This window comes from Babylonia areolata, chromosome 2 (genome assembly GCF_041734735.1).
Source record: "Babylonia areolata isolate BAREFJ2019XMU chromosome 2, ASM4173473v1, whole genome shotgun sequence".
Classification (NCBI taxonomy): domain Eukaryota; kingdom Metazoa; phylum Mollusca; class Gastropoda; order Neogastropoda; family Buccinidae; genus Babylonia; species Babylonia areolata.
The window spans coordinates 58,298,232-58,325,731 of record NC_134877.1 but is presented as its reverse complement, the minus strand read 5'-3'; the positions used below and the strand labels follow the sequence as shown (position 1 = coordinate 58,325,731).

Genomic DNA, 27,500 nt, shown 5'->3' with positions numbered 1-27,500 from the left:
TGTCTGTCTCACTTGTTCTGCCTCTGTCTGTCTCACTTGTTCTGTCTCTGTTTCACTGGTTCTGTTTCTGTCTGTCTCACTGGTTCCGTCTCTGTCTGTCTCACTGCTTCTGCCTCTGTCTGTCTCACTGGTACTGCCTCTGTCTCACTGGTTCTGCCACTGTCTGTCTCACTGGTTCTGCCTCTGTCTGTCTCACTGCTTCTGCCTCTGTCTGTCTCACTGGTTCTGTCTCTGTCTGTCTCACTGGTTCTGCCTCTGTCTGTCTCACTGCTTCTGCCTCTGTCTGTCTCACTGGTTCTGCCTCTGTCTGTCTCACTGGTTCTGCCTCTGTCTGTTTCACTGCTTCTGCCTCTGTCTGACTCACTGGTTCTGCCTCTGTCTGTCTCACTGGTTCTGCCTCTGTCTGTCTCACTGCTTCTGCCTCTGTCTGTCTCACTGGTTCTGCCTCTGTCTGTCTCACTGGTTCTGTCTCTGTCTGTCTCACTGGTTCTGTCTCTGTCTCACTGGTTCTGCCTCTGTCTCACTGCTTCTGCCTCTGTCTGTCTCACTGGTTCTGCCTCTGTCTGTCTCACTGCTTCTGCCTCTGTCTGTCTCACGGGTTCTGTCTCTGTCTCACTGGTTCTATCTGTGTCTGTCTCACTGGTTCTGTTTCTGTCTGTCTCACTGGTTCTGCCTGTGTCTGTCTCACTGGTTCTGCCTCTGTCTGTCTCACTGGTTCTGCCTCTGTCTGTCTCACTGCTTCTGCCTCTGTCTGTCTCACTGGTTCTGCCTCTGTCTGTCTCACTGCTTCTGCCTCTGTCTGTCTCACTGGTTCTGTCTCTGTCTGTCTCACTGGTTCTGCCTCTGTCTGTCTCACTGCTTCTGCCTCTGTCTGTCTCACGGGTTCTGTCTCTGTCTGTCTCACTGGTTCTGCCTCTGTCTGTCTCACTGGTTCTGCCTCTGTCTGTCTTACTGCTTCTGCCTCTGTCTCACTGGTTCTGTCTCTGTCTGTCTCACTGGTTCTATCTGTGTCTCACTGGTTCTGTCTCTGTCTGTCTCACTGGTTCTGTCTCTGTCTGTCTCACTGCTTCTGTCTCTGGCTCACTGGTTCCGTCTCTGTCTGTCTCCCTGGTTCTGTCTCTGTCTGTCTCACTGGTTCTGTCTCTGTTTCACTGGTTCTGTCTCTGTCTGTCTCACTGGTTCTGTCTCTGTCTGTCTCACTGGTTCTGTCTCTGTCTGTCTCACTGGTTCTACCTCTGTCTGTCTCACTGCTTCTGCCTCTGTCTCACTGCTTCTGCCTCTGTCTGTCTCACTGGTTCTGTCTCTGTCTGTCTCACTGCTTCTGTCTCTGTCTCACTGGTTCTGCCTCTGTCTGTCTCACTGGTTCTGTCTCTGTCTGTCTCACTGCTTCTGCCTCTGTCTGTCTCACTGGTTCTACCTCTGTCTCACTGGTTCTGTTTCTGTCTGTCTCACTGCTTCTGCCTCTGTCTGTCTCACTGGTTCTGTCTCTGTCTGTCTCACTGCTTCTGCCTCTGTCTGTCTCACTGGTTCTACCTCTGTCTCACTGCTTCTGTCTCTGTCTGTCTCACTGCTTCTGTCTCTGTCTCACTGCTTCTGTCTCTGTCTGTCTCACTGGTTCTGTCTCTGTCTGTCTCACTGGTTCTGTCTCTGTCTGTCTCACTGCTTCTGTCTCTGTCTGTCTCACTGCTTCTGCCTCTGTCTGTCTGTCTCCCTGGTACTGTCTGTGTTTCTTGTTTCTCCCTGTGTGCCAGTGTCTGTCTGTCTGTTCCCCATGTCCCTTTCCCTGTCTCTCTCTCTCTCTCTTCTTGTCTCTCTGTCCGTATGTCCAATAATACTTTATCTGAGACTATTAATTCAATGTTCATAGACGAAATTTTGTGAAGGGTCTCCGTATCGTACTGTTCTGTAGAATATTCGCATATAATTTCATCTATTAGTTTATTAATTTCATCTATAAACTGCTTATCTCTGAGTAAACTACAGTTAAATTTCCAAAATGTATTACGTTTTATTTTTTTACCAAATTTTAGTTTCAAAATAATCATTGAGTGGTTTGTTCTATACCCTGGTATAATATCTGTGTCTTCAAAATTATACAAAATATCTTCTGATATAAGAAAAAAATCAAGTCTACTTTGTTTTATAGGTGAGCTTCTTCTCCATGTAAAACGCTTAAGCTGTGGGTTATTTTCTCGCCAAACATCTGTTAAGTTATGTTCTGTAATCATGTTTTCCACTCTATTCTTTGCTTTTGGGCCAAAGTCTGTCTTTCTGTTCCCCATGTCCCTTTCCCTGTACTGTCTCTTTCTTCTTGTCTCTCTGTCCGTATGTCCCTGTGTCATCCACTCCGTTTCGTCCACCCTATCTCCCTGTATCTCCTGCCATCACGCTGATTACTCTGGATACGTTGTCTCTGTCTCTGTGTGTCTGTTTCTGTTCCTCTCCGTCTTTGTCCTTGCCTGTCTCTCTCTCTCTCTCTCTCTCTCTCTCTCTCTCTCTCTCTCTCTCTGTGTGTCTGTCTGTCTGTCTTTATCTCTGTCTCTCTTTCTCACTCACCCACTCACTCTCTCCCTCATTCTCTCTCTCTCTCTCTCATCCCCCTCTCTGTCTGTCTCTTTCTCTGTCTCTCTTTCTCTTTCACTCCGAAATAGGAAATAACTCATGTTGACATACATGATTGGCGTGAATCCCTGTAGGTTTACCCTGGGTTTATAAATTCCGTGGATGTCTGTGTATGAAATCATGTGTGCGTTTCGTCTGTGCAGATGAAGGCAGATTTTACACAATGGTATTTTTCATTATAGCTTCCAGAAGTATTGTTGTCCTTTGTTGAAATAGTAGCAGCAATTTGAGTGGAGTGATGGCCAAGAGGTAACGCGTCTGCCTAGGATGCGAGAGAATCTGAGAGCGCTGGTTCAAATCACGGCTCAGCCGCCGATATTTTCTCCCTCTCCACTACACAGAGTGGTGGTCTGGACACTAGTCATTCGGATAAACCGAGGTCCCGTATGCAGAATGCACTTAGCGCACGTAAAAGAACCTACGGCAACAAAAGTGTTGTCCCTGGCAAAATTCTGTAGAAAAATCCACTTCGATAAGAAAAACAGATATAAAAAAACTGCACGCAGGAAAAATTACAAAAAAGGCTGGCGCTGTAGTATAGCGAGGCGCTCTCCCTGGGGAGAGCAGCCCGAATTTCACAGAGAAATCTGTTGTGATAAAAAAGAAATACAAATACAAATCTGAGAGCGCTGGTTCAAATCTCTCACTGAGTGGTGGACTGGACACTAGTCATTCGGATAAACTGAGGTCCCGTGTGCAGAATGCACTTAGTGCACGTAAAAGAACCCACGGCAACAAAAGGGTTGTTCCTGGCAAAATTCTGTAGAAAAATCCACTTCGATTGGAAAAACAAAAACTGCACGCAGGAAAAAATACAAAAAATGGGTGGCGCTGTAGTGTATCGACGCTCTCCCAGTGGAAGAAGCAGTAATATCGTCTTTGTAGAATTTGTTATTTACTGAAAAATATTGTCAGATAGATGCAAGATGATTGTAGAAAAAATATCGATTGAACGTTTCATCAAAGCGGTATGGCTAATTCTTTTTATATGTGAAAACGATAGTCAGATACAAGTACGACTGCAGAAGAAGAAAAAAAGATTGAACGTTTCATCAAAACGGTTTGGCCAATTCTTTTTTATGTGTTTCTGTTTTTGTTTATTTCCTGTTCACTGAGAATATGAAGTCACTTCACACTGAGAGGTAAACACACAAAAAGTTGTTCTCTCCATCATCACATCCATGTTCTTTTTTTCTTCTTTTTTTCTTTTATATAATTCTGTGCGTATTTTCTAGAGAGTAAGAACAAATGATACCCATATTTAGAAGAGAGATAGAAAGAGAGAGGGGGTGGGGGCGAGGGGGCAGGGGGCAGACGAATAAAACGAATATCCCTTTTCAAAAAGGAAAGTGATAAAGTAATGAATGCACAATACATTAATCTCTTCAGCTGTTATTTGATGCACATGTGGAAAACCAATTTGCCACGAGTGGAGAAAATGGAACGGGTAGAAACGTTCTATTTTCTGAAGGTCATTTTTTTTACACACTCAGTACGGCCAGTCCTCTCTTCTCCTCTACACAGACCCCTCGGATGTCCAGGGGGTGTCTGAATGACCCAACCTTTAGCTTCCGTCGTCATAATTGTGGTATTCTTTGTCAACATTCACATCTTCAGTATAAGAGCCTTCCGCTTGCAATGCTTTGATGATGGTAATTGGGGTGAAACGCTGTTAACGTCATCTCTTTCGCCGTTCGTATGGAAAGAGTTAATTTCTGTTATGCATTGATAATTTAGAGCAGTGACATGTGTGCTGGGTATGCAAACCCATCAATCATTCCTTTCAAAACCTTCAAGCAGCTGGGATTTTTTTGTTGTTTGTTTTGTTTATCTCGTGATTCCAGTTCGTTGCACCTCAAAATTGGCATCACCACCACCCACCACCAGTTGAAATAACTCCACGTTGGCTTTTTTTCTTCTTCTTTTTTTTTCGTTGCGTTGCAGATTTTCTGTCTGTCTGTGTCTGCCTCTCCCATTTCTCTCCTCTGTGTCTCTTTTTCTGTCTCTGTCTGCACACACACACACACACACACACACACACATATATATATATATATATATATATATATATATATATATATACGTGTGTGTGTGTGTGTGTGTCTGTTGTGAAAAGACTGCAGAAGGGAAGAAAGAACGTTGGTGTATAGGAATACACCAGCAACACGTTGTTTTGGGTTGTTGTTTTTCTATTTCCTCACTCCCATCTCTGAATCACTGCTCTCCGAACCAGCTCGGCAGTACACAACCCACACTTACAGTACGTTCTTTCTAAAAACTGTCGGTGCATGCATGTAGCACATAGTCAGGAGGCTGTTACTGTCGGAACTCCTCCTTGAGGTCACGCACTAGAAAAGACCCCGCAACGACACTGAATCCTGTATTAGTTTCGTTTGAGCTGCCCCGTTTCAGTGGCATTGCCCCCACCCCCCACGCCCCCCACCCTTCCGCCCCCAAATCGCTCACCCTCCCTCCCCCCCTCGCCGCCCCCCATATACAGCCTTACAAACGAGCTTGTCCTCTGCATCCGCTTTAGTTAACAGTCCGCAGGCACCTACCTATCCGTGACAGGACCGCCATGAGGTCACACATCAAAGAAAGATCCTGCACTGCTGTCTAGTCACTTGCGTGGTGTTCGGTAGTAGTAAAGTTAGTGCATGCCTGTTCTGATAGGGGTTCGTAGGGCGTCGGTGCATGAACTTCACAGGGACTTGTTGACACCAGTTGGTCACAGTATGTGAGTGTCTTCCGAAGTGAACGAACAAGATACAAACTACAGGAATACTTCGTTACTTTTGAAAGAGAAAATGTAAACACGTTTGCTGATCAAAAAAAAAAGGGGGGACACGTGAAACGGCAAAGACGTTACATTCACAGTCCAACACACACGGTCCGAACACGCTGCCACGTTTCAAGTTACACCGGTTCATAACGAACACTTCCTCAACATTGCACAAGCACGCATATTGCGTCCCAGCAACAGCAACACAAGGGTATTGCACGCACGTACACAATACACACATACGCGCACACATGCGCGCGTGCATTCACACAAACGCACATGCGAACGCATGTACACGCACATTTACGCTCACCATTCAACTCTGTACTCCTTAGAGCCCTCATACACAAACGGGCACGCGCGCACACATACACATACACACGCGCGCGCGAAAGACACAAATGAACCCGCAGCAGGTCAACATCCATATTTTCCACTGAAGTGATGTGTAATGTTGGTCACCCGGCCCGTCCTCATGGACCCCGAGCCAAAGAGGTCGGCACGCTGATTAATTAACCCTGTCCCTTTTAAACATCCACTCTGTGTTGTGTATGTGTTGCTGTATCTGTCTGTCTGTATTTATGTATGTATGTTTCTCTCTCTCTCTCTCTCTCTCTCTCTCTCTCTCTCTCTCTCACACACACACACACACACACACACACACACACACACACACACACACACACTCACTCACTCACTCACTCACACACACACACATACACTCACTCTCTCTCCCTCTGTCCCTCTCTCTCTCTCTCTCTCTCTCTCTCTCTCTGTCGGTCTCTCTGAATCTCTCGCTATGTCGCTGTCTCTGTCTCTTTGTTTCTCTATATCTACCTATGTGTCTTTTACTTGTTTATACACATACGTTTTGTTGTTTTTTGTCCCTGCAACTTTCTTCAATGAATATTCAAACATTTGATTCTCTCTCTCTCTCTCTCTCTCTCTCTCTCTGCGTCTCTCCCTCCCCCTCGAAGTATGTCATGAACTGTTGTTTCTGGTGATATTTTGTTGAAATTTCTTTTTGTTTTTGATTATTTTGTAATGGTATTTGTTCTCTTAACCTTTAGTGAGGGGCCATGTCCCAATGAATAAAGCACTCCCTCTCTCTCTCTCTCTCTCTCTCGATCTCGCTCTCTCTTTCCCTCTGTCTGTCTGTCTCTGTGTCTCTGTCTCTCTCTCTCTGTGTCTCTGTCTCTCTCTGTCTCTCTCTCTCTCTCTCCGCTGTTCAAGACAAATAGAAAAAGATAAATGCACCAACCAAGCGGAAGCTGATAATGGGGTCAGCCAAACCCGCCTTGGAATGTTGTTCTTATTAAAATCACACGCATGGATACACGCGCGCACATGCGCACTGTCGCCCAGACATGTGCGCGCGCACTCATTGAAAAAAAAGAAAAAGAAAGAAAGACAGAAATCCTACACGCGCATGTACTTTATACATACACACACGTCTCGCGCCATTTAATGGAAGTGTTGTCAAAATATTTTGTCTTCGTGCGTGCAGAAAGCATTACAATGCCCATCTGTTACAACTTCATAATTCGTCTTTTTTGTCTCGCTTGTGTAAACAAAGTGAGTCTATGTTTTAACCCGGTGTTCGGTTGTCTCTGTGTGTGTGTGTGTCCGTGTGTCCCGTGGTAAACTTTAACATTGACATTTTCTCTGCAAATACTTTCAGTTGACACCAAATTAGGCATAAAAATAGGAAAAATTCAGTTCTTTCCAGTCATCTTGTTTAAAACAATATTGCACCTCTGGGATGGGCACAAAAAAATTTAAAAAAAGAAGTCTAATTATATGCAAACTGCATTTACTGTTATATTTATATTTTTTGTATTCTCTAAACTTGGCACTTTGATCTGATATTCTGACACAACAAGAGCAGTCATTAATATCATTTTTTGTTCAAACAGGAACTTCTCTTGCAAAGCATGGAAGTTTTATTTATTTTGCAAACGTTTTGGTGCAGATAGTAAAAAAAGGGAAATTACTCTGCAATTAATGCTAAGGGACTTAATTTGCCACAAGTGAGTCTTGAAGGCCTTGCCTCTCTTGTTTTTTTGCAGGTGCCATGCTTATTTTTGCATTCTATCCTTCACAAGGAGCAATGGCCTTTGTAATGACTTCATCCTCTATGTTTGCATGGTGTTCATCTGTCTGTCTGTATAACTGCCGTTTCCTCTCTCTCTCTCTCTCTCTCGCTCGCTCGCTCGCTCTCGATCTCGCTTTCTCTCTTTCTCTGAAAAAATATAAATAATTCTGCTTTCACCACTCCACACAACGAGACTCTGACCTTTATTTTCAACAGGGTTTTGAATTATGTTTTTTTTTTTCTTGGTTGAATTACATTTTGTTTCAGTGTCTTTTTATTATTGATATTCTTAGTTTGAGTCATGGCGTAGTATGAATACTCCTCTGTTTTTAAAGACACTTGAGGTCGCCAGGACTACAGATAACCTTCTCCTTCTCCTCCTCATTCTCCTCATCCTCCACCTTCTTCTTCGTCTTCTTCTTTGTTACTGTTTTCATCCGTTGTTTTTTGTTGTTCTTGTTGTTTGTTAGTTGTTTTTTGTTGTTGTTTTGTTTTGTTCTTTGGTTTTGGGTTTTTTTGTTTCTTTGTTGTTGTTTTTTTGGGGGGTGGGGGTTGTTTTGTTTGGGGTTGGGGTTTTTTTTTTGTTGTTGTTTTGTTGTTTTTTTTTGGTATGTTTTGCGTAGTTAAATGGGCAGAATTGTAAAAAGGCCTTTACTGTGCCTAATTCTTTACCCATTAAAGATTTTATCAGTCTTCTTCGTCTTCTTCTTCGTTACTCTTTTCATCTGTCGTTTTTATCGTTTTATTTTATTGTATTTATTCTTATGTCTTGCGTCGTCAAATGGACATAATTTGTAAAAAGGCCTTTACTGTGCCTAATTCTTTACCCATTATGGGATTCAATCAATCAGTCAATCTTCTCCTCCTCCTCCTTCTCCTCCTCCTCCTCCTCCTCTCCTCCTCCTCCTCCTCCTCCTCCTCCTCCTGGTTCTTCTTCTCTTCTTCTTCTTCGTCTTCGTCGTCGTCGTCCTCCTCCTCCTCCTTCTCCTCCTTCTCTTTGTTCTTGGGCTACAACTCCCACATCGATTCGTATAGATCTGCGAGTGGGTCTATACAAGTTTGGTCGTTTTTTGCCTTTTTATCTCGCCACGTAGGCAGCCATACAACCGTGTCTCGAGAGGTCAATAACATTACCATTCCTTTCTTCTTCTCTTTCTTCTGCTACTGCTTCTTCTGCTACTGCTTCTTCTTCTTCTTCTTCTTCTTCTTCGTTCGTGAGCTGCAACTCCCACGTTCACTCGTGTGCGCACGAGTGGGCTTTTACATGTATGACCGTTTTTATCCCTGCCATGTAGGCAGCCATACTCCGTTTCGTTTATTATTCAATTCGTTTATTGTTCGTTTTTGTTTGTTGTTTTTTTTGTTTTTTTAGCTGCGGCGACGAGGAAATGCGAGGCAAACGGGACGTGGTTCATCTCGCCGTCCACCAAGCTTCCGTACAGCAACTACACTGCCTGCACCCACAGCGAGGTGAGGGACAGGGTCAGACTTGGATGCACGTGCTGTAATGTGTTTCGTTGTGTTGTACTGTGTTTCGTTGTGCTGTACTGTGTGTTGTGTTGTGCTGTGTTTCGTTGTGCTGTACTGTGTTTCGTTGTGTTGTACTGTACTTCGTTATGTTGTACTGTGATGTGCTGTACTGTGTGTTGTGCTGTACTGTGTGTTGTGCTGTACTGTGTTTTGTTGTGCTGTACTGTGTTTTGTTGTGCTGTACTGTGTTTTGTGTTGTGCTGTGTTTCATTGTGTTGTACTGTGTTTTGTTGTGCTGTACTGTGTTTCGTTGTGCTGTACTGTGTGTTGTGCTGTACTGTGTGTTGTGTTGTGCTGTGTATCATTGTGTTGTACTGTGTTTTGTTGTGCTGTACTGTGTTTCATTGTGTTGTACTGTGTTTTGTTGTGCTGTACTGTGTTTTGTTGTGTTGTACTGTGTTTCGTTGTGTTGTACTGTGTTGTGTTGTGCTGTACTGTGTTGCGTTGTGCTGTACTGTGTGTTGTGTTGTGCTGTACTGTGTTTCGTTGTGCTGTACTGTGTGTTGTGTTGTGCTGTACTGTGTTTCGTTGTGTTGTACTGTGTTTCGTTGTGTTGTACTGTGTGTTGTGTTGTACTGTGTTGTGTTGTGCTGTACTGTGTTTCGTTGTGTTGTACTGTGTTTCGTTGTGTTGTACTGTGTTCTGTTGTGCTGTACTGTGTTGTGCTGTACTGTGTTTCGTTGTGTTGTACTGTGTTCTGTTGTGCTGTACTGTGTTTCGTTGTGTTGTACTGTACTTCGTTATGTTGTACTGTGATGTGCTGTACTGTGTGTTGTGCTGTACTGTGTGTTGTGTTGTGTTGTACTCTGTTTCGTTGTGCTGTACTGTGTTTTGTTGTGCTGTACTGTGTTTTGTGTTGTGCTGTACTGTGTTTCGTTGTGTTGTACTGTGTTTCATTGTGTTGTGTTGTGCTGTACTGTGTTTCGTTGTGCTGTACTGTTTCGTTGTGCTGTACTGTGTGTTGTGTTGTGTTGTACTGTGTTGTGTTGTACTGTGTTTCGCTGTGTTGTACTATGTGTTGTGTTGTACTGTGTTTCGCTGTGTTGTACTATGTGTTGTGTTGTACTGTGTTTCGCTGTGTTGTACTGTGTGTTGTGTTGTACTGTGTTTCGCTGTGTTGTACTGTGTGTTGTGTTGTACTGTGTTTCGCTGTGTTGTACTTGTGTTGTGTTGTGCTGTGTGTTGTGCTGTACTGTGTGTTGTGCTGTACTGTGTGTTGTGCTGTGTTGTGCTGTACTGTGTTTCGTTTGCTGTTCTGTGTGTTATGTTGTGCTGTACTGTGTTGTGTTGTGCTGTACTGTGTATTGTGTTGTGCTGTACTGTGTTTCGTTGTGCTGTACTGTGTTTCGTTGTGCTGTACTGTGTGTCATGTTGTGCTGTACTATGTTTCGTTGTGCTGTACTGTGTTTCGTTGTGCTGTACTGTGTGTTGTGTTCTGCTGTACTGTGTTGTGTTATACTGTGTTTCGTTGTGCTGTACTGTGTGTCATGTTGTGCTGTACTGTGTGTCATGTTGTGCTGTACTGTGTTTCGTTGTGCTGTACTGCGTTTCGTTGTTCTGTACTGTGTGTTGTGTTGTGCTGTACTGTGTGTTGTGCTGTACTGTGTTGCGTTGTGCTGTACTGTGTTGTGTTGTGCTGTACTGTGTGTTGTGTTGTGCTGTACTGTGTTTCGTTGTGCTGTACTGTGTTTCGTTGTGCTGTACTGTGTTGCGTTGTGCTGTACTGTGTTGTGTTGTGCTGTACTGTGTGTTGTGCTGTGCTGTGTTTCGTTGTGCTGTACTGTGCTGTGCTGTGCTGTACTGTGTTTCGTTGTGTTGTACTGTGTTTCGCTGTGTTATGCTGTACTGTGTGGTGTGTTGTGCTGTACTGTGTTTCGTTGTGCTGTACTGTGTTTCGTTGTGCTGTACTGTGTTGTGTTGCACTCTGTTGTGTCACGTTGTGTTTTACTGGGTTGTGCTGTACTGTGTTGTTTTGTGATGTGTTGTGCTGTGTTGTACTGTACTTTGTTTTGTGCTGTGTTGTGTTGTACTGTGTTGTGTAACGTTGTGTTTTACTGGGTTGTGTTGTGTTGTGTTGTACTGTGTTGTGTTGTGCTGTGTTATGCTGTACTGTAATGTGTAACGTTGTGTTTTACTGGGTTGTGTTGTGCTGTGTTGTGTAACGTTGTGCTGTGCTGTGTTGCGTTGTGCTTTGTTGTGTTGTACTGTGTTATGTTGTGTTATGTTAGGTTGTACTGTGTTGTTTTATGTTGTCCTATACTCTTAAGAGTGTAAGGAGTAAAGGGCCGAAACACTTAACTGAGGGTGGAGGTGGGGGTGGGGGCTTCTCTGACGACCTTGTACTGTCCAGATTTCCCTCGAGTTTCTTATCACTCACTATTGTACTGTGTTGTGCTGTGCTGTATCGTGTGAGTGTGTGCGCGCGCGCGCGCGTGTGTGTGTGTGTGTGTGTATTTCTCTCTAAATATCTTTCTTTCTCTTTCTCCTTACCCCACCGTCTCTCCCTGCCTCTGTCCCCCCCCCTCCCCCCCTCCTCCCTGGGTTGTGTTGTGTTGTGTTGTACTGTGTTGTGTTGTGCTGTGTTATGCTGTACTGTAATGTGTAACGTTGTGTTTTACTGGGTTGTGTTGTGCTGTGTTGTGTAACGTTGTGCTGTGCTGTGTTGCGTTGTGCTTTGTTGTGTTGTACTGTGTTATGTAATGTTGTGTTTCACTGTGTTGTGTTGTGTTATGTTAGGTTGTACTGTGTTGTTTTATGTTGTCCTATACTCTTTAAGAGTGTAAGGAGTAAAGGGCCGAAACACTTAACTGAGGGTGGGGGTGGGGGCTTCTCTGACGACCTTGTACTGTCCAGATTTCCCTAGAGTTTCTTATCACTCACTATTGTACTGTGTTGTGTTGTGCTGTATCGTGTGAGTGTGTGTGTGCGCGCGCGCGCGTGTGTGTGTGTGTGTATTTCTGTCTAAATATCTTTCTTTCTCTTTCTCCTTACCCCACTGTCTCTCCCTGCCTCTGTCTCCCCCTGCCTCTGTCTCCCCCCCCCTCCTCCCCCCCCACCCCCCTCACTCTCTCTTCTCTGTCTCTTGTCCTCTCTCAAAACTTTAAAAGCATAAGTTCTGTGCATCCAGTTTCACTTTTATTTTCTCTCTCTCTTTCCCCATGAACACATTTTCTCGCGTCAACAAATTCGCGTTAATGCGATTTTAATGAAACTGGAACTCAAGAAGAGGACAGAAAAATAAATAAATAAATAAAGCAGCGAGAGCTAGTTAATTTCGGTTGAAGAGAGGACGGGAAGAGAGAGATGACGTGGCTGACAGGGGTGGGGGTCGGGTGGGGGTGGGGGTGGTTAATGAGGAGAGGAGTTGGGAAGGAGGTTACATCACAGAATAGCATTTTTGAAGCGTGGTGATGAGCATCAAAACACTCCCTTCATTTTCAGTGAATACTGTCGTTTTTCACTGGAGGAATCTGGTGGTGAGCAATTGTTGTTCTTCTTTTAATTGGTTTATTATAATAACTTTGTGAAGGACTATGACTCTCAAACTAGGAGGCAAAATTGCACTGGCTCTTAGTGCTGCAGCCTTGGGGCCTAGTTGGCCTTTGGGAACCATCCCAACGCTGACTGTCCTAAAAACCCTCTTGGCCGAAAGAGTGGGGATGAAACTTTGGCAAGACACTCTCCAGTATAATCAAATTCTAGCCCAAGATAGTCGGGACAGCAGTTCCTACTTCTGCTGTTCTGATGGTCATTGTCGAACACGACGGACTATCATAGTACCTGTTGACTACAAGGTGATTTGGACACAGGTCTTCTTTATGCATCGCTCACAGAGCTCTCTCCATACGAACGGCGAAAGAGACGACGTTAACAGCGTTTCATCCCAATTACCATCATCAAAATAATCAAAATATTGCAAGCGGAACGCACTTATACTGAAGAGGTGAATGTTGACAAAGAATACCACAGTTCTGACGACGGAAGCTAAAGGTTAGGTCATTCAGACACCCACTGGACATCCGAGGGGTCTGTGTAGAGGAGAAGAGAGGACTGGCCGTACTGAGTGAGTTAAGGGAGATCACACTTCGTTTTTCCCGTTTTTCTGGGTCTGTTTCCAGTCGTTCTCCTCTCTATGGTTCTGGGTCTATGTCTGTGGCTGTCTCTTGTCAAGACGGTGTGATGTGTGTCTCTTATGTCTGAATATCTTTCTGCCGCTTCGTATCTTTATGCGTGCGTGTGTGTGTGTGTCTCTGTGTGTGTCTGTTGTGTGTGTCTGTGTGTGTGGTCATTATCAGTTTCTGTAGCTCAAGGAGGCGTCACTGCGTTCGGACAAATCCATATACGCTACACCACATCTGCCAGGCAGATGCATGACAGCAACGTAATCCAACGCGCTTAGTCAGGCCTTGGGGAAAAAAAAGATAACAATAATGATAATAATAATAATAATAACAATAATGATGATAAATAAACATATAAATGTAAAACATGCAGACACACATTCACACATACACATACACACATGCATAACAGATATATGCAACAAACTTTATCATTCTCTCTCCTTCTATCTCTTTCTCCCCCCCCCCCCTCTCTCTCTCTCTCTCTCTCTCTCTCTCTCATCCGCTCTCTCTTCCTCCTTCTTCCCCCCCCCCCTCGCTCTTTTCATCTCCCTCCTTCCAATTAGATTTTCTTGAAGGTGACTAATATTGGGCCGTCTTTGGGCAAATCATGATCGTCAAAGCATTCAAGATGATAAAAGGTTTCGAACAGGAGCGTGCTATTTGGTCTTCAGCATGCGAAATGATGGGGTTTGGCGAGTGGGGGAGGGTGGGGGGGGGAGTGTTGTGCCAGAGGTATGGTTTTTGGGGAGGGTGGTGGGGAGGGGGGTCATTGGGAAGGTTGGACGTTACTTTTCCTTGTTTTCGCTTTACAAATAAAGGGATAGGCATGCTTTTTCATGAGGAATGTCATTTTTTTTTCTGTTAGACTGTCTCTGTATCTCTCTGTCAATGTATCCGTCTGTCTCCGTGTGTGTGTTTGTGTGTGTGTTTGTGTCTGTGTTTGTGTCTGTGTCTGTGTTGTTGTTGTTTTTTTTGTTTTTTGTTTTTTTGTTGTTGTTTTTTGTCTGTCTTTGTCTCTCTAGGTCTCCTTCTGTGTCTCTGTTTCTGTCTCTGCCTCTCTCTCTCTCTCTCTCTCTCTCTCTCTCTCTCTCTCTCTCTCTCTCTCTCTCTCTCTCTCTCTCTCCCCGCCTTAAGGAATAAAATGTGTTCTCTCTCTCTCTGTGTCTCTGTCTCTCTCTCTCTCTCTCTCTCTCTGTCTCTCTCTCTCTATATATATATATCCCCGCCTTAAGGAATAAAATGTGTTCTCTCTCTCTCTCTCTCTCTCTCTCTCTCTCTCTCTCTCTTCTATAATGAGAGAGAATGAACAAACTGAGATTTGTTTAATGAGGGAAATGGAATAAGCATAGATGCCTTTTTAGTTCGTTTGCTTGTTTTTTACAGCCAGCCCCTGGACGAAAGGAAAATTCAAAATCAAAAAAAAAAAAGGGGGGGAGAGAGAGAGAGTGACAGATAGACAAGCAGACAGAGAGAGACGGACAGGCGGGCAGGATGGCAAACACACACACACTCTCTCTCTCTCTCTCTCTCTCTCTCTCTCTCTCTCTCTCTCTCTCTCTCTCTCACACACACACACACACACACACACACACACACACACACACACAAACACAAACACCCTCAACACACAGAGGTAAAACAAAAGTCAAACTTTTTTTTTTTTTAATAAAAACAAAACAAACAAAAAAGCAACACGAGAGACAGTTAAAGACGGACAGACAGACAGGTAAGCAAAGACAAAGACAGATACAGGAAGGCAGGTAGGCAGACAAAGAAAAAAAAAAAAAACAAATGCGAGAGACATTGAGTTAAAGACAGACGTACGGACAGACAGACAGACAGGTAAGCAAAGACAAAGACAGATGCAGGAAGGCAGACAGACAGGTAAGCAAGGACAAAGACAGATGCAGGAAGGCAGACAGACAGGTAAGCAAGGACAAAGACAGATGCAGGAAGGCAGACAGACAGGTAAGCAAGGACAAAGACAGATGCAGGAAGGCAGACAGGTAAGCGAGGACAAAGACAGATGCAGGAAGACAGGTAAGCAAGGACAAAGACAGATGCAGGAAGGCAGACAGACAGGTAAGCAAGGACAAAGACAGATGCAGGAAGGCAGACAGACAGGTAAGCAAGGACAAAGACAGATGCAGGAAGACAGACAGGTAAGCAAGGACAAAGACAGATGCAGGAAGGCAGACAGACAGGTAAGCAAGGACAAAGACAGATGCAGGAAGGCAGACAGACAGGTAAGCAAGGACAAAGACAGATGCAGGAAGGCAGACAGGTAAGCGAGGACAAAGACAGATGCAGGAAGACAGGTAAGCAAGGACAAAGACAGATGCAGGAAGACAGACAGACAGGTAAGCAAGAACAAAGACAGATGCAGGAAGGCAGACAGACAGACAGAAACTGGTAAGCAAAGACAGATGCAGGAAGGCTTTCTTTTTTCAAGGCCTGACTAAGCGCGTTGGGTCACGCTGCTGGTCAGGCATCTGCTTGGCAGATGTGGTGCAGCGTATATGGATTTGACCGAACGCAGTGACGCCTCCTTGAGCTACTGATACTGATACTGATACTGACCTCGGTGTATTGCCTTGTGTCTGACGTTAGGAGGACCTGGAGAGCACCAACCACATGATCCCCATCTACGTGTTCATCGCCGGCTACTCCCTATCCATCGTCATGCTGCTTATCTCCCTTGTTATCTTCTTCGCCTTCCGGTTGGTGGTTTTTTTTATTTTTTTGTTTTTGTGTGTGTGTTTGTGTGGGGGGGGGGGGGGTTATTGGTTTTGTTGTTGTTGTTGTTGTTTGGGGTGGGGGGAGGGGGTAGTCTGTGAGGAATGGAGGGGGGGGGTGATGTTAGGGGGCGGAGGGAATTTTGGTGAGTGGGTGGATGTATGCGAGTCTGGATTGATGTGCTGTGTGTACGTATGTGTGTGTTTGCATACACGTATCTTTTGATAGTCTTAATGATTTTGTAAAGAACTTACTGCTCTCTTTGTTACGCGCGCTATAATTATATCTAAAAGAAAATTATCCTTATTAATGATAGCAGTGAGAATGATAATAAAAACGAGAAGAGTGACCATGAGGAGGATTAGGGATGAAGCAGATGAATAAGTATCCTAAAGAAGTTAAGTTGAGAACTAAAAAAAAAATTTAAAAAAAACTATTTTAATGAGAACTAGATAATCAAAACAACCTGGGCTATATGTATGTATGTATGTATGTATGTATGTATGTATGTGTGTGTGTGTGTGTGTGTGTGTGTGTGTGTGTGTGTGTGTGTTAAAGTCAAAATTTTTATTTCAAAGTCAAAAAATGTTTATTTCAAAATGGTGACTGACTAAGCAACGACTGCTTTTTTTACATTTCGTGTGTGTGTGTCTGTGTCTGTGTGTATGTGTCTGTGTGTCTATGTCTGTGTCTGTGTGTGTCTGTGTGTGTGTGTCCGTGTCTTTGTGTGTGTGTATGTGTGTGTGTGTGTGTCCGTGTGTGTGTATGTGTGTGTGTGTGAGTGTCCGTGTCTGTGTGTGTGTCCGTGTCTGTGTGTGTGTGTGTGTGTGTGTGTGTGTGTGTGTGTGTGTGTGTGTGTGTGCAGGCAGTTGCGGTGTGAGCGCATCACGGTGCACAAGAACCTGTTCGTGTCGTACGTGCTGACCGGGGTGACGTGGATCCTCTTCTATCTGCTGGCCGCTCTCGACGGCATGGTGCTGGTCAACAACCCGGTGGGTGGGTGGGTGGGTGGGGAGAGGATAGGGGGTTGGGGGTACTGGGTGTATGCGTGTGGGCGTGGTGGTGGTGGTGGTGGATAGGAGGGTAGTGGGGCAGAGGGAGGGATACTGGGTGTATGTGTGTGTGGGTGGTGGTGGTGAATCGGCGGATAGGAGGTGCAGAGGGTAGGGTACTGGGTGTATATGGGTGGGTGGTGGTGGTGGTGGTGGATCGGAGGGTAGGCGGGCAGAGGGTGGGGTACTGGATGTATGTATGTGTGTGTGGGTGGTGGTGGTGGTGGTGGTGGATCGGAGGATAGGGAGTGCAGAGGGTGGAGTATTGGGTGTATATGTGTGTGTGGGTGGTGGTGGTGGTGGTGGTGGATGGGTGGCTAGGGAGTGCAGAGGGTGGGGTACTGGGTGCATGTGTGTGTGTGGGTGGTGGTGGTGGTGGATGGGTGGCTAGGGAGTGCAGAGGGTGGGGTACTGGGTGCATGTGTGTGTGTGGGTGGTGGTGGTGGTGGATGGGTGGCTAGGGAGTGCAGAGGGTGGGGTACTGGGTGCATGTGGGTGGGGGTGGTGGTGGTGGTGGATAGGATGGTAGGGGGGCAGAGGGTTGGGTACTGGATGTATGTGTGTGTGGGTGGTGGTGGTGAATCGGCGGATAGGAGGTGCAGAGGGTAGGGTACTGGGTGTATATGGGTGGGTGGTGGTGGTGGTGGTGGATGGGAGGGTAGGGGGGAAGAGAGTGGGGTACGGGATGTATGTGTGTGTGGGTGGTGGTGGTGGTGGTGGTGGATCGGTGGGTAGGGGGGAAGAGGGTGGGGTACGGCATGTATGTGTGTGTGGGTGGTGGTGGTGGATCGGTGGGTAGGGGGGCAGAGGGTGGGGTACTGGATGTATGTGTGTGTGGGTGGTGGTGGTTGTATGGTGGATGGGAGGATAGTGGGGCAGAGGGTGGAGTACTGGGTGTATATGTGTGGGTGGGTGGTGGTGGTGGTGGATGGATGGCTAGGGAGTGTAGAGGGTGGGGTACTGGGTGGGGGTGGGGGTGGTGGATCGGAAGGTAGGGGTGCAGAGGGTGGGATACTGGATGTATGTGTGTGGGTGGTGGTGGTGGTGGATGGGTGGCTAGGGAGTGTAGAGGGTGGGGTACTAGGTGTATGTGGGTGGGGGTGGTGGTGGTGGTGGGTAGGGGGGCAGAGGGTGGGGTACTGGATCTATGTGTGTGTGGGTGGTGGTGGTTGTATGGTGGATGGGAGGATAGGGGGCCAGAGGGTGGAGTACTGGGTGTATATGTGTGTGTGGGTGGTGGTGGTGATGGATGGGTGGCTAGGGAGTGCAGAGGGTGGGGTACTGGATCTATGTATGTGGGTGGTGGTGGTGGATGGGTGGGTAGGGGGCGGAGGGTGGGGTGGTATTTTGTTGTTTTTGCTGTGTTTTTTTTTCTTTTTCTTTATGTGTGTGTGCGTGTGTGTGTGTGTGTGTGTGTGTTTATATTTGTATTTGTATTTCTTTTTATCACAACAGACTTTTCGGTGTGAAATTAGGGCTGCTTTCCCCAGGGAGAGCGCGTCACTACACGACAGCGCCACCCTTTTTTTCTTTTTCTTTTTTTTCTTTTTTTTTTTCTTGCGTGCAGTTTTATTTGATTTTCGTATCGAAGTGGATTTTTCTACATAATTTTGCCAGGAACAACTCTTTTGTTGCCGTGGGTTCTTTTAAGTGCGCGAAGTGCATGCTGCACACGGGACCTCGGTTTATCGTCTCATCCGAATGACTAGCGTCCAGACCACCACTCAAGATCTAGTGGAGGGTGAGAAAATATCGGCGGCTGAGCCATGATTCGAACCAGCGCGCTCAGATTCTTTCGTTTCCTAAGCGGACGCGTTTCCTCTAGGCTATCACTCCGCGTGAGTGTGTGTGTGTGTGTGTGTGTGTGTGTGTGTGTGTGTGTGTGTGTGTGTGTCCGGGGTGGGGGGGGGAAGATAGAAGGGTGCATTGTGTGTATTTTTGTTATTGTTATTGGGGTTTTCTGTTTGTTCGTTGTTGTGGTAGCTTTTTTGGTTTTGTTGTTTTTCGTGGGTTTTTTTTTGTGTGTGTTTGTTTGTTTGTTGTTGTTGTTTTTTGGGGGGTGGGGTTGTTGGGGGGTGGAGGGGAGGGGAGACAGGAAGGTACACGTACGAGAGGCGGGGAGACGGTTTGAGGCTGAGTGGCTGAAGGGGATTTCATATGATAAAAGTGTAGGTATGGCACTTTGGGTTTGGTTGGTTGGTTTACTTTCTAAGAGAGAGTGAGAGAGAGGGAGAGAACGTGAATGCGTGTATATGGATGCGCACGCGTGCGCACGTATGTGAGTGTGAGAGAGTCTGTGTGTGTGTGTGTGTGTGTGTGTGTGTGTGTGTGTGTGTGTGTGTGTGTGTGTGTGTGTGTGTGTGTGTGCTTCCTTGCTTTGCTTCGTGTGTGCCTGTCCTAACCAAAACGATAATCAGAACATTCTCCTGGTAATTCATTAAGTTTTCTTGCAAACACCTTCTACAAGTGTGCATTCATTTCGTTTCTGTCATCATTATCATCATCTTCTTCTTCTTCTTCTTCTTCTTCTTCTTCTTCTTCTTCTTCTTCTTCTTCTTCTTCTTCTTCTTCTTCTTCTTCTTCTGTTAGATTTTAGTAGTAGTGGTGGTAGAAGTAGTAGCAGTACTAGTATTGGTGGTGGTAGTAGTAGCAGTACGAATTATTAGTTATTTGTAATAGTATTGTTTGACTGTGGTGGTGGATGCGATGGTGGTGCTGTTGTTCTTGTTGGTGGTTGTGGTGGTGGTATTGGTGTTGGTGTTGATGAATTTCATTATCAGTAGTAGGAGTAGTAGTAGCAGTAGCATTTTCATGTTGGTGGTGGTGATGGCGTTAAATTTTTCATGATTATTAGCAGTAGTAATAATATCGTTAACTAATATTATCGTAGTTATTATCTTTATTATCGTTCTGATTATCAGTCATCATTACTGACCATCATCAATAACCATTTATGACATTTTCCTTATGTCTATATCTTCCTTTCCTTCCGCCCCACCCACGACCCCCATCCACACCACCCCACCCCTACCCCTACTCCTTTCGTGCCCTTCAATTCCTTCCACCACCACCACCCCACCCCACCCCCACGCCCCCTGCTCCCCCTCCCACACACACACACACACACACACACACACACACACATCCAACGTCCCCCCAACTCCCACTCCCTCACCCACTCCACCCCCCTACCCCCCTTTCCTACCACCCTTCCCTTCTCCCACCCCTCTCCCCCCCAAACACCCCCCCCCCCCCCCACCAACCGCCCCCCTACCCCCACCCCATCCACACACTCACCCACTCACCCACCCACCCACACACCCACAGGCGTGGTGCCAGGTGCTGAACGTGCTGGCCAACTACTTCACCACGTGCAACTTCGCCTGGATGTTCTGCGAGGGGCTGTACCTGCACATCATCATGGCTCACGCCTTCCGCACCGGCAAGATGCTCATCAGGGTCCTGCTGTTCGTCGGATGGGGTCAGTCAGTGCGGCACGTCAGTGCTGCTGTTGTTGTTTGTTGGTTTGTTGTTGTTGTTGTTTGTTGGTTTGTTGTTGTTGTTGTTGTTTGTTGGTTTGTTGTTGTTTGTAGTAGTAGCCTTTTTTTATATTATAATATAAGTGGTTTGTTGTTGTTGTTTGTTGGTTTGTTGTTGTTTGTAGTAGTAGCCTTTTTTTATATTATAAGAGAGAGAAGTTGAAGTTTTTTATATTATAATATAATATAATTATACTTTTTTATATTATAATTATTATTTATTTATTTATTTATTTATTTATGTAAGCTTATCTATTATTTATTCACTTTTTTTTCACAAGGCCTGACTAAGCGCGTTGGGTTACGCTGCTGGTCAGGCATCTGCTTGGTAGATGTGGTGTAGCGTATATGGATTTGTCTGAACGCAGTGACGCCTCCTTGAGCTACTGAAACTGAAACTGAAGTAGTAGCCATCGTCGTTGTTGTAGTAGTAGTAGTAGTAGTATTTGTTGTCGTTGTGGCTGTTGTAATTGTTGTTGTTGTAGTATTTGTTGTTGTTGCTGTTGTAGCAGTAGTAGTTGTTGTTGTTCGTTGGTTTGTTGTTGTTTGTAGTAGTAGCCATCGTCGTTGTAGTAAGTAGTAGTAGTATTTGTTGTTGTTGCCGTTGTAGTTGTTGTTGTTGTTCATGTTGTTGTTGTTATTGTTACTGTAGTAGTAGTAGTAGTAGTAGTAGTAAAGTAGCGCTATTGGCGCGGCGTCTGTCATATTGGATTGTGACTTCGATGGTGGTCATGATGTTGATGATGAAGAGGAGGAGGAAGAGGAGAAGGGGAGTGAGGTTGAGGGTGATGGTGGTGATGGTGGTGTCATGTTGTGACTGTGACTTCGATGGTGGTCATGATGATGAGGAGGAGGAGGAGGAGAAGGGGGAGTGATGATAGTGGTGATGGTGATGAGGGTGGTGCAAATTGTGGTGGTTGTGGTAGTAGTAGTACTCGTCATAGTAGTCCTAGTAGTCGTAGTCGTCGTCGTCGTCGTCGTCGTCGTCGTCGTGGTAGTGGTAGTAGTAGTAGTAGTAGCGTAACGTCGCGCGATGTCTGTCATGTTGTGACTGTCACGATGAGGAGGAGGAGGAGGAGGAGAAGGGTGATGATCATAGTGGTGATGGTGATGGTTATGATGATGATGATGATGGTGGTGGTGGTGGTGGTGGCGGCAGTAGTAGTCGTAGTAGTAGTAGTATGAGGAGGGGGGGGGAGCAGAAGTGATAATGATAACGATAAGAAATAGATGAAGAGGAGGAGGAGTAATCATAAGAAACAGAAGACGAGGAAGGGGGAAGATGAGAAGGGAAAGCAGGAGAAGGGGGAGGAGGAACAGTGATAATTATAACGACGATAAGAAAAAGAACAAGAAAAGGAAGATGAAGAGGAGGAGGAGAACCAGTGATAATCATCATGATGATAAGAAAAAGAACAAGAAAAGGGAGAGGAGGAGGAGGAGAAGTGATAATCATAATGATGATAAGAAAAACAACAAGAAAAGGGAGAGGAGGAGGAGGAGTAGCAGTGATAATTATAATGATGATAAGAAAAAGAACAAGAAAAGGAAGATGAAGAGTAGCAGTGATAATTATAATGATGATGATAAGAAAAAGAACAAGAAAAGGAAGATGAAGAGTAGCAGTGATAATTATAATGATGATGATTTTTTTTTTTAAGAAGAAGAAAGGGAAGAGTTGGAAGAGGAGGAGTGGCAGCGATAATGATAATAATGATGATAAGAAAAAGAAGAGGAGGAGGAGGGCGGACAACAGTGATGATAATAATGATGATAAGAAAAAGAAGAGGAGGAGAAAGGGGAACAACAGTGATAATAATAATGATGATAAGAAAAAGAAGAGGAGGAGGAGGGGGAACAACAGTGATAATAATAATGATGATAAGAAAAAGAAGAGGAGGAGGAGGGGGAACAACAGTGATAATAATGATGATGATAAAGAGAAGAGGAGGGGGAACAACAGTGATAATAATAATGATGATAAGAAAAAGAAGAGGAGGAGGAGGAGGGGGAACAACAGTGATAATAATAATGATGATAAGAAAAAGAAGAGGAGGGGGAACAACAGTGATAATAATAATGATGATAAGAAAAAGATGAGGAGGAGGAGGGCGAACAACAGTGATAATAATAATGATGATAAGAAAAAGAAGAGAAAGAGGAGGAGGAGGGGAACAACAGTGATAATAATAATGATGATAAGAAAAAGAAGAGGAGGAGGAGGGGGAACAACAGTGATAATAATAATAATGATGATAAGAAAAAGAAGAGGAGGAGGAGGGGGAACAACAGTGATAATAATAATGATGATAAGAAAAAGAAGAGAAAGAGGAGGGGAACAACAGTGATAATAATAATGATGATAAGAAAAAGAAGAGGAGGAGGAGGGGGAACAACAGTGATAATAATAATAATGATGATGAGAAAAAGAAGAGGAGGAGGAGTGGGAACAACAGTGATAATGATAATGATGATAAGAAAAAGAAGAGGAGGAGAAAGGGGAACAACAGTGATAATAATGATGATCATAAGAAAAAGATGAGGAGGGGGAACAAAAGTGATGATAATAATGATGATAAGAAAAAGATGAGGAGGAGGAGGGGAACAACAGTGATGATAATAATGATGATAAGAAAAAGAAGAGGAGGAGGAGGGGGAACAACAGTGATAATAATAATGATGATAAGAAAAAGAAGAGAAAGAGGAGGAGGAGGGGAACAACAGTGATAATAATAATGATGATAAGAAAAAGAAGAAGAGGAGGAGGGGGAACAACAGTGATAATAATAATAATGATGATAAGAAAAAGAAGAGGAGGGGGAACAACAGTGATAATAATAATGATGATAAGAAAAAGAAGAGAAAGAGGAGGAGGAGGGGAACAACAGTGATAATGATAATGATGATAAGAAAAAGAAGAGGAGGGGGAACAACAGTGATGACAATAATGATGATAAGAAAAAGATGAGGAGGAGGAGGGCGAACAACAGTGATAATAATAATGATGATAAGAAAAAGAAGAGAAAGAGGAGGAGGAGGGGAACAACAGTGATAATAATAATGATGATAAGAAAAAGAAGAGGAGGGGGAACAACAGTGATGATAATAATGATGATAAGAAAAAGATGAGGAGTAGGAGGGCGAACAACAGTGATAATAATAATGATGATAAGAAAAAGAAGAGAAAGAGGAGGAGGAGGGGAACACAAGTGATAATAATAATAATGATGATAAGAAAAAGAAGAGGAGGAGGAGGGGGAACAACAGTGATAATAATAATAATGATGATAAGAAAAAGAAGAGGAGGAGGAGGGGGAACAACAGTTATAATAATAATAATAATGATGATAAGAAAAAGAAGAAGAGGAGGAGGGGGAACAACAGTGATGATAATAATGATGATAAGAAAAAGTAGAGGAGGAGGAGGGGGAACAACAGTGATAATAATAATGATGATAAGAAAAAGAAGAAGAAGAGGAGGAGGAGGAGGGGGAACAACAGTGATGATAATAATGATGATAAGAAAAAGAAGAGGAGGAGGAGCGGGGACAACAGTGATAATAATAATGATGATAAGAAAAAGAAGAGGAGGAGGAGGAGGGCGAACAACAGTGATATTGATGATAAGAAAAAGAAGAAGAGGAGGAGGAGGGGGAACAACAGTGATAATAATAATGATGATAAGAAAAAGAAGAGGAGGAGGAGGGGGAACAACAGTGATGATAATAATGATGATAAGAAAAAGAAGAGGAGGAGAGGAACAACAGTGATAATAATAATGATGATAAGAAAAAGAAGAGGAGGAGGAGGGGGGACAACAGTGATAATAATAATGATGATAAGAAAAAGAAGAGAAAGAGGAGGAGGAGGGGGAACAACAGTGATAATAATAATGATGATAAGAAAAAGAGGAGGAGGAGGAGAGGAACAACAATGATAATAATAATGATGATAAGAAAAAGAAGAGGAGGGGGAACAACAGTGATAATAATGATGATAAGAAAAAGAAGAGGAGGAGGAGGAGGGGGAACAACAGTGATAATAATAATAATGATGATAAGAAAAAAAAGAAGAGGAGGAGGGGGAACAACAGTGATGATAATAATAATGATGATAAGAAAAAGAAGAGGAGGAGGGTGAACAACAGTAATAATAATAATGATGATAAGAAAAAGAAGAGGAGGAGGAGGAGGGCGAACAACAGTGATAATAATAATGATGATAAGAAAAAGAAGAGGAGGAGGAGGAGGAACAACAGTGATAATAATAATGATGATAAGAAAAAGAAGAGGAGGAGGAGGAGGAACAACAGTGATAATAATAATGATGATAAGAAAAAGAAGAGGAGGAGGAGGGGGAACAACAGTGATAATAATAATGATGATAAGAAAAAGAAGAGGAGGAGGAGGGGGAACAACAGTGATAATAATAATGATGATAAGAAAAAGATGAGGAGGAGGAGGGCGAACAACAGTGATAATAATAATGATGATAAGAAAAAGAAGAGAAAGAGGAGGAGGAGGGGAACAACAGTGATAATAATAATGATGATAAGAAAAAGAAGAGGAGGAGGAGGAGGGCGAACAACAGTGATAATGATAATGATGATAAGAAGAGGAGGAGGAGGAGGGGAACAACAGTGATAATAATAATGATGATAAGAAAAAGAAGAAGAGGAGGAGGAGGGCGAACAACAGTGATAATAATAATGATGATAAGAAAAAGATGAGAAAGAGGAGGAGGAGGGGAACAACAGTGATAATAATAATGATGATAAGAAAAAGAAGAGGAGGGGGAGGGGGGGGAGGAACAACAGTGATAATAATAATGATGATAAGAAAAAGAAGAAGAGGAGGAGGGGGAACAACAGTGATAATAATAATGATGATAAGAAAAAGAAGAGAAAGAGGAGGAGGGGAACAACAGTGATAATAATGATGATGATAAGAAAACGAAGAGGAGGAGGAGGGACAACAGTGATAATAATGATAAGAAAAAGAAGAGAAAGAGGAGGAGGAGGAACAACAGTGATAATAATAATGATGATAAGAAAAAGAAGAGGAGGAGGAGGGGAACAACAGTGATGATAATAATAATAATAATGATGATAAGAAAAAGAAGAAGAGGAGGAGGAGGAACAACAGTGATAATAATAATGATGATAAGAAAAAGAAGAGGAAGAGGAGGGGAATGGAGAATAATAGGAGGAGGAGGAAGAAGAGGAATACAAGGACAGACAGACGAACAAACACAGACGAATATCGAGAGGTACTGAGCCATTTCTCTGTAGCCCACTGGCACGCATAACCCAGACGCTTGAAAAACGGAGGTCCCTTTTTTGTTGTTGTTGTTGTTGTAATTGGTGGTGTGTTGTTTTGTCTGTCTGTCTGTCTGTCTGTGTGTTTTGCTGTTGTTCGTTCTAACATAGGAATGAACTGCCTTCGCACGCAGACTAAACCCTTAAATCTAGTTCAGGGATGGTGTAGAATCCGGCCAGTGGGAAGCTCGAGCAAAACATCGCTTCTCAGGAAGGGAAGATAGATCACAGCATTGATCCGGTGTGGAATCAGTCCCCTTTGTGACCACCCCTCATCCTCCCCCTTCTCTCTCTCTCTGTCTCTCTGTCTCTCTCTCTCTGTCTCTCTGTCTCTCTCTCCGTCTGTCTCTCTCTCTTTATCGCCTCTCTCTCTCTGTCTCTCTCTCTGTCTCTCTCTCTGTCTCTCTCTCTCTCTCTCTCTCTCTCTCTCTCTGTCTGTCTGTCTCTCTTTATCGCCTCTGTCTGCATCTGTCTCTGTCTCTTTTCCTCTCTATCTCTCTCTGTCCCGCTCTCTATCTCTCTCTCCGAATCTCTCCTTCACTTCTCTCTCTCTCTCTCTTTCTCTCTCTCCGTCTGTCTGTCTCTCTTTATCGCCTCTCTGTCTGCATCTGTCTCTGTCTCTTTTCCTCTCTATCTCTCTCTGTCCCGCTCTCTATCTCTCTCTCCGAATCTCTCCTTCACTTCTCTCTCTCTCTCTCTCTCTTGATTTCTTTTTACCTCTCTTTCCTCCCCCTCTCTCTCTCTTGCTCTCTTTCTTCATCTCTCTCTCTCTCTCTCTCTCTCTCTCTCTCTCTAATCTCTTTCACTCTCTCATACACACACCTTCTCACACTTGCGGAATGTTGCTGTGAACACACCCAATTCAAAGTATCCTAATGCAACGACACCTGTGGCTTGTATGCAGTAAAACGTTGATTTCATGCATTCATTCTTTCATTTCATTCATTCATTCTTCTCTCTCTCTCTCTGTCTTCTCCCCTCTCTCTCTCTCTCTCTCTCTCTCTGAGCGTTCTGTTGAAGATTTAGGGGTAGGGATAGGATTATAGGATGGAGAGGAGAAAGGGGGAGAAGAGAGTAATGCGTGAAAAAGGGTGGACAGAGAGACGTCAGTGGGTACAATGGTTGTGGCTGAGTCTGCTGAATTAGAAGAAAAGCTGTGGATGTGTCCTGTGGTGAAGAGGGAAGGGGTTGGATCCGTGGGAGATGAGAGGAGGGAGGGGGGGGGGAGGGGGAGAAAAAATGGGAGAAATAGAAAGCGAGCGAGTGTGTGTGGGCGTGGATGTGTATCAGGGAAGAGAGAAAGATGTGAGGGGGGCCGGGGATGGAGTGGGGTGGGCGGAGAGAGTGTGTATGTGTGTGTGCGCGCGCGCACGCGTTTGTGTGAAATAAAGGAAGAAAAAGAGAGAGAGAGAGAGGAATAACTCAGAAAAAAGAAAGAAAGGAAGGAACATACAAACATAGAAAACGGGGTCTAAATGGGGAAAAAACCAAAACAAAACGGGGGAAATATGCACGGTGTTGTTTTGGGGATATATACTTATCTATATATAGACACACACAATACCTATCGATATATCTACACACACACACACGTGTGTGTGTGTGTGTGTGTGTGTGTGTGTGTGTAGGGAAAGAGAGAGATGCAGATATAATTATAGCGTGTGTGTGTGTGTAGACAGATAGATAGACAGACAGACAGACAG

At 44.3% G+C, this 27,500-nt stretch overlaps 1 protein-coding gene across 1 annotated transcript in view; it reads left to right on the top strand.

The window, feature by feature from the left end:
* LOC143279527 (calcitonin gene-related peptide type 1 receptor-like) overlaps window positions 1–27,500 on the top strand; it is a 369,139-nt gene that overhangs the window by 280,477 nt on the left and 61,162 nt on the right. The window contains exons 4-7 of the mRNA XM_076583591.1: window positions 8,872–8,969; window positions 15,764–15,873; window positions 16,755–16,881; window positions 20,269–20,422. Coding sequence (XP_076439706.1) covers window positions 8,872–8,969; window positions 15,764–15,873; window positions 16,755–16,881; window positions 20,269–20,422 — 489 coding nt within the window. The remainder of the gene's footprint in view (window positions 1–8,871; window positions 8,970–15,763; window positions 15,874–16,754; window positions 16,882–20,268; window positions 20,423–27,500) is intronic.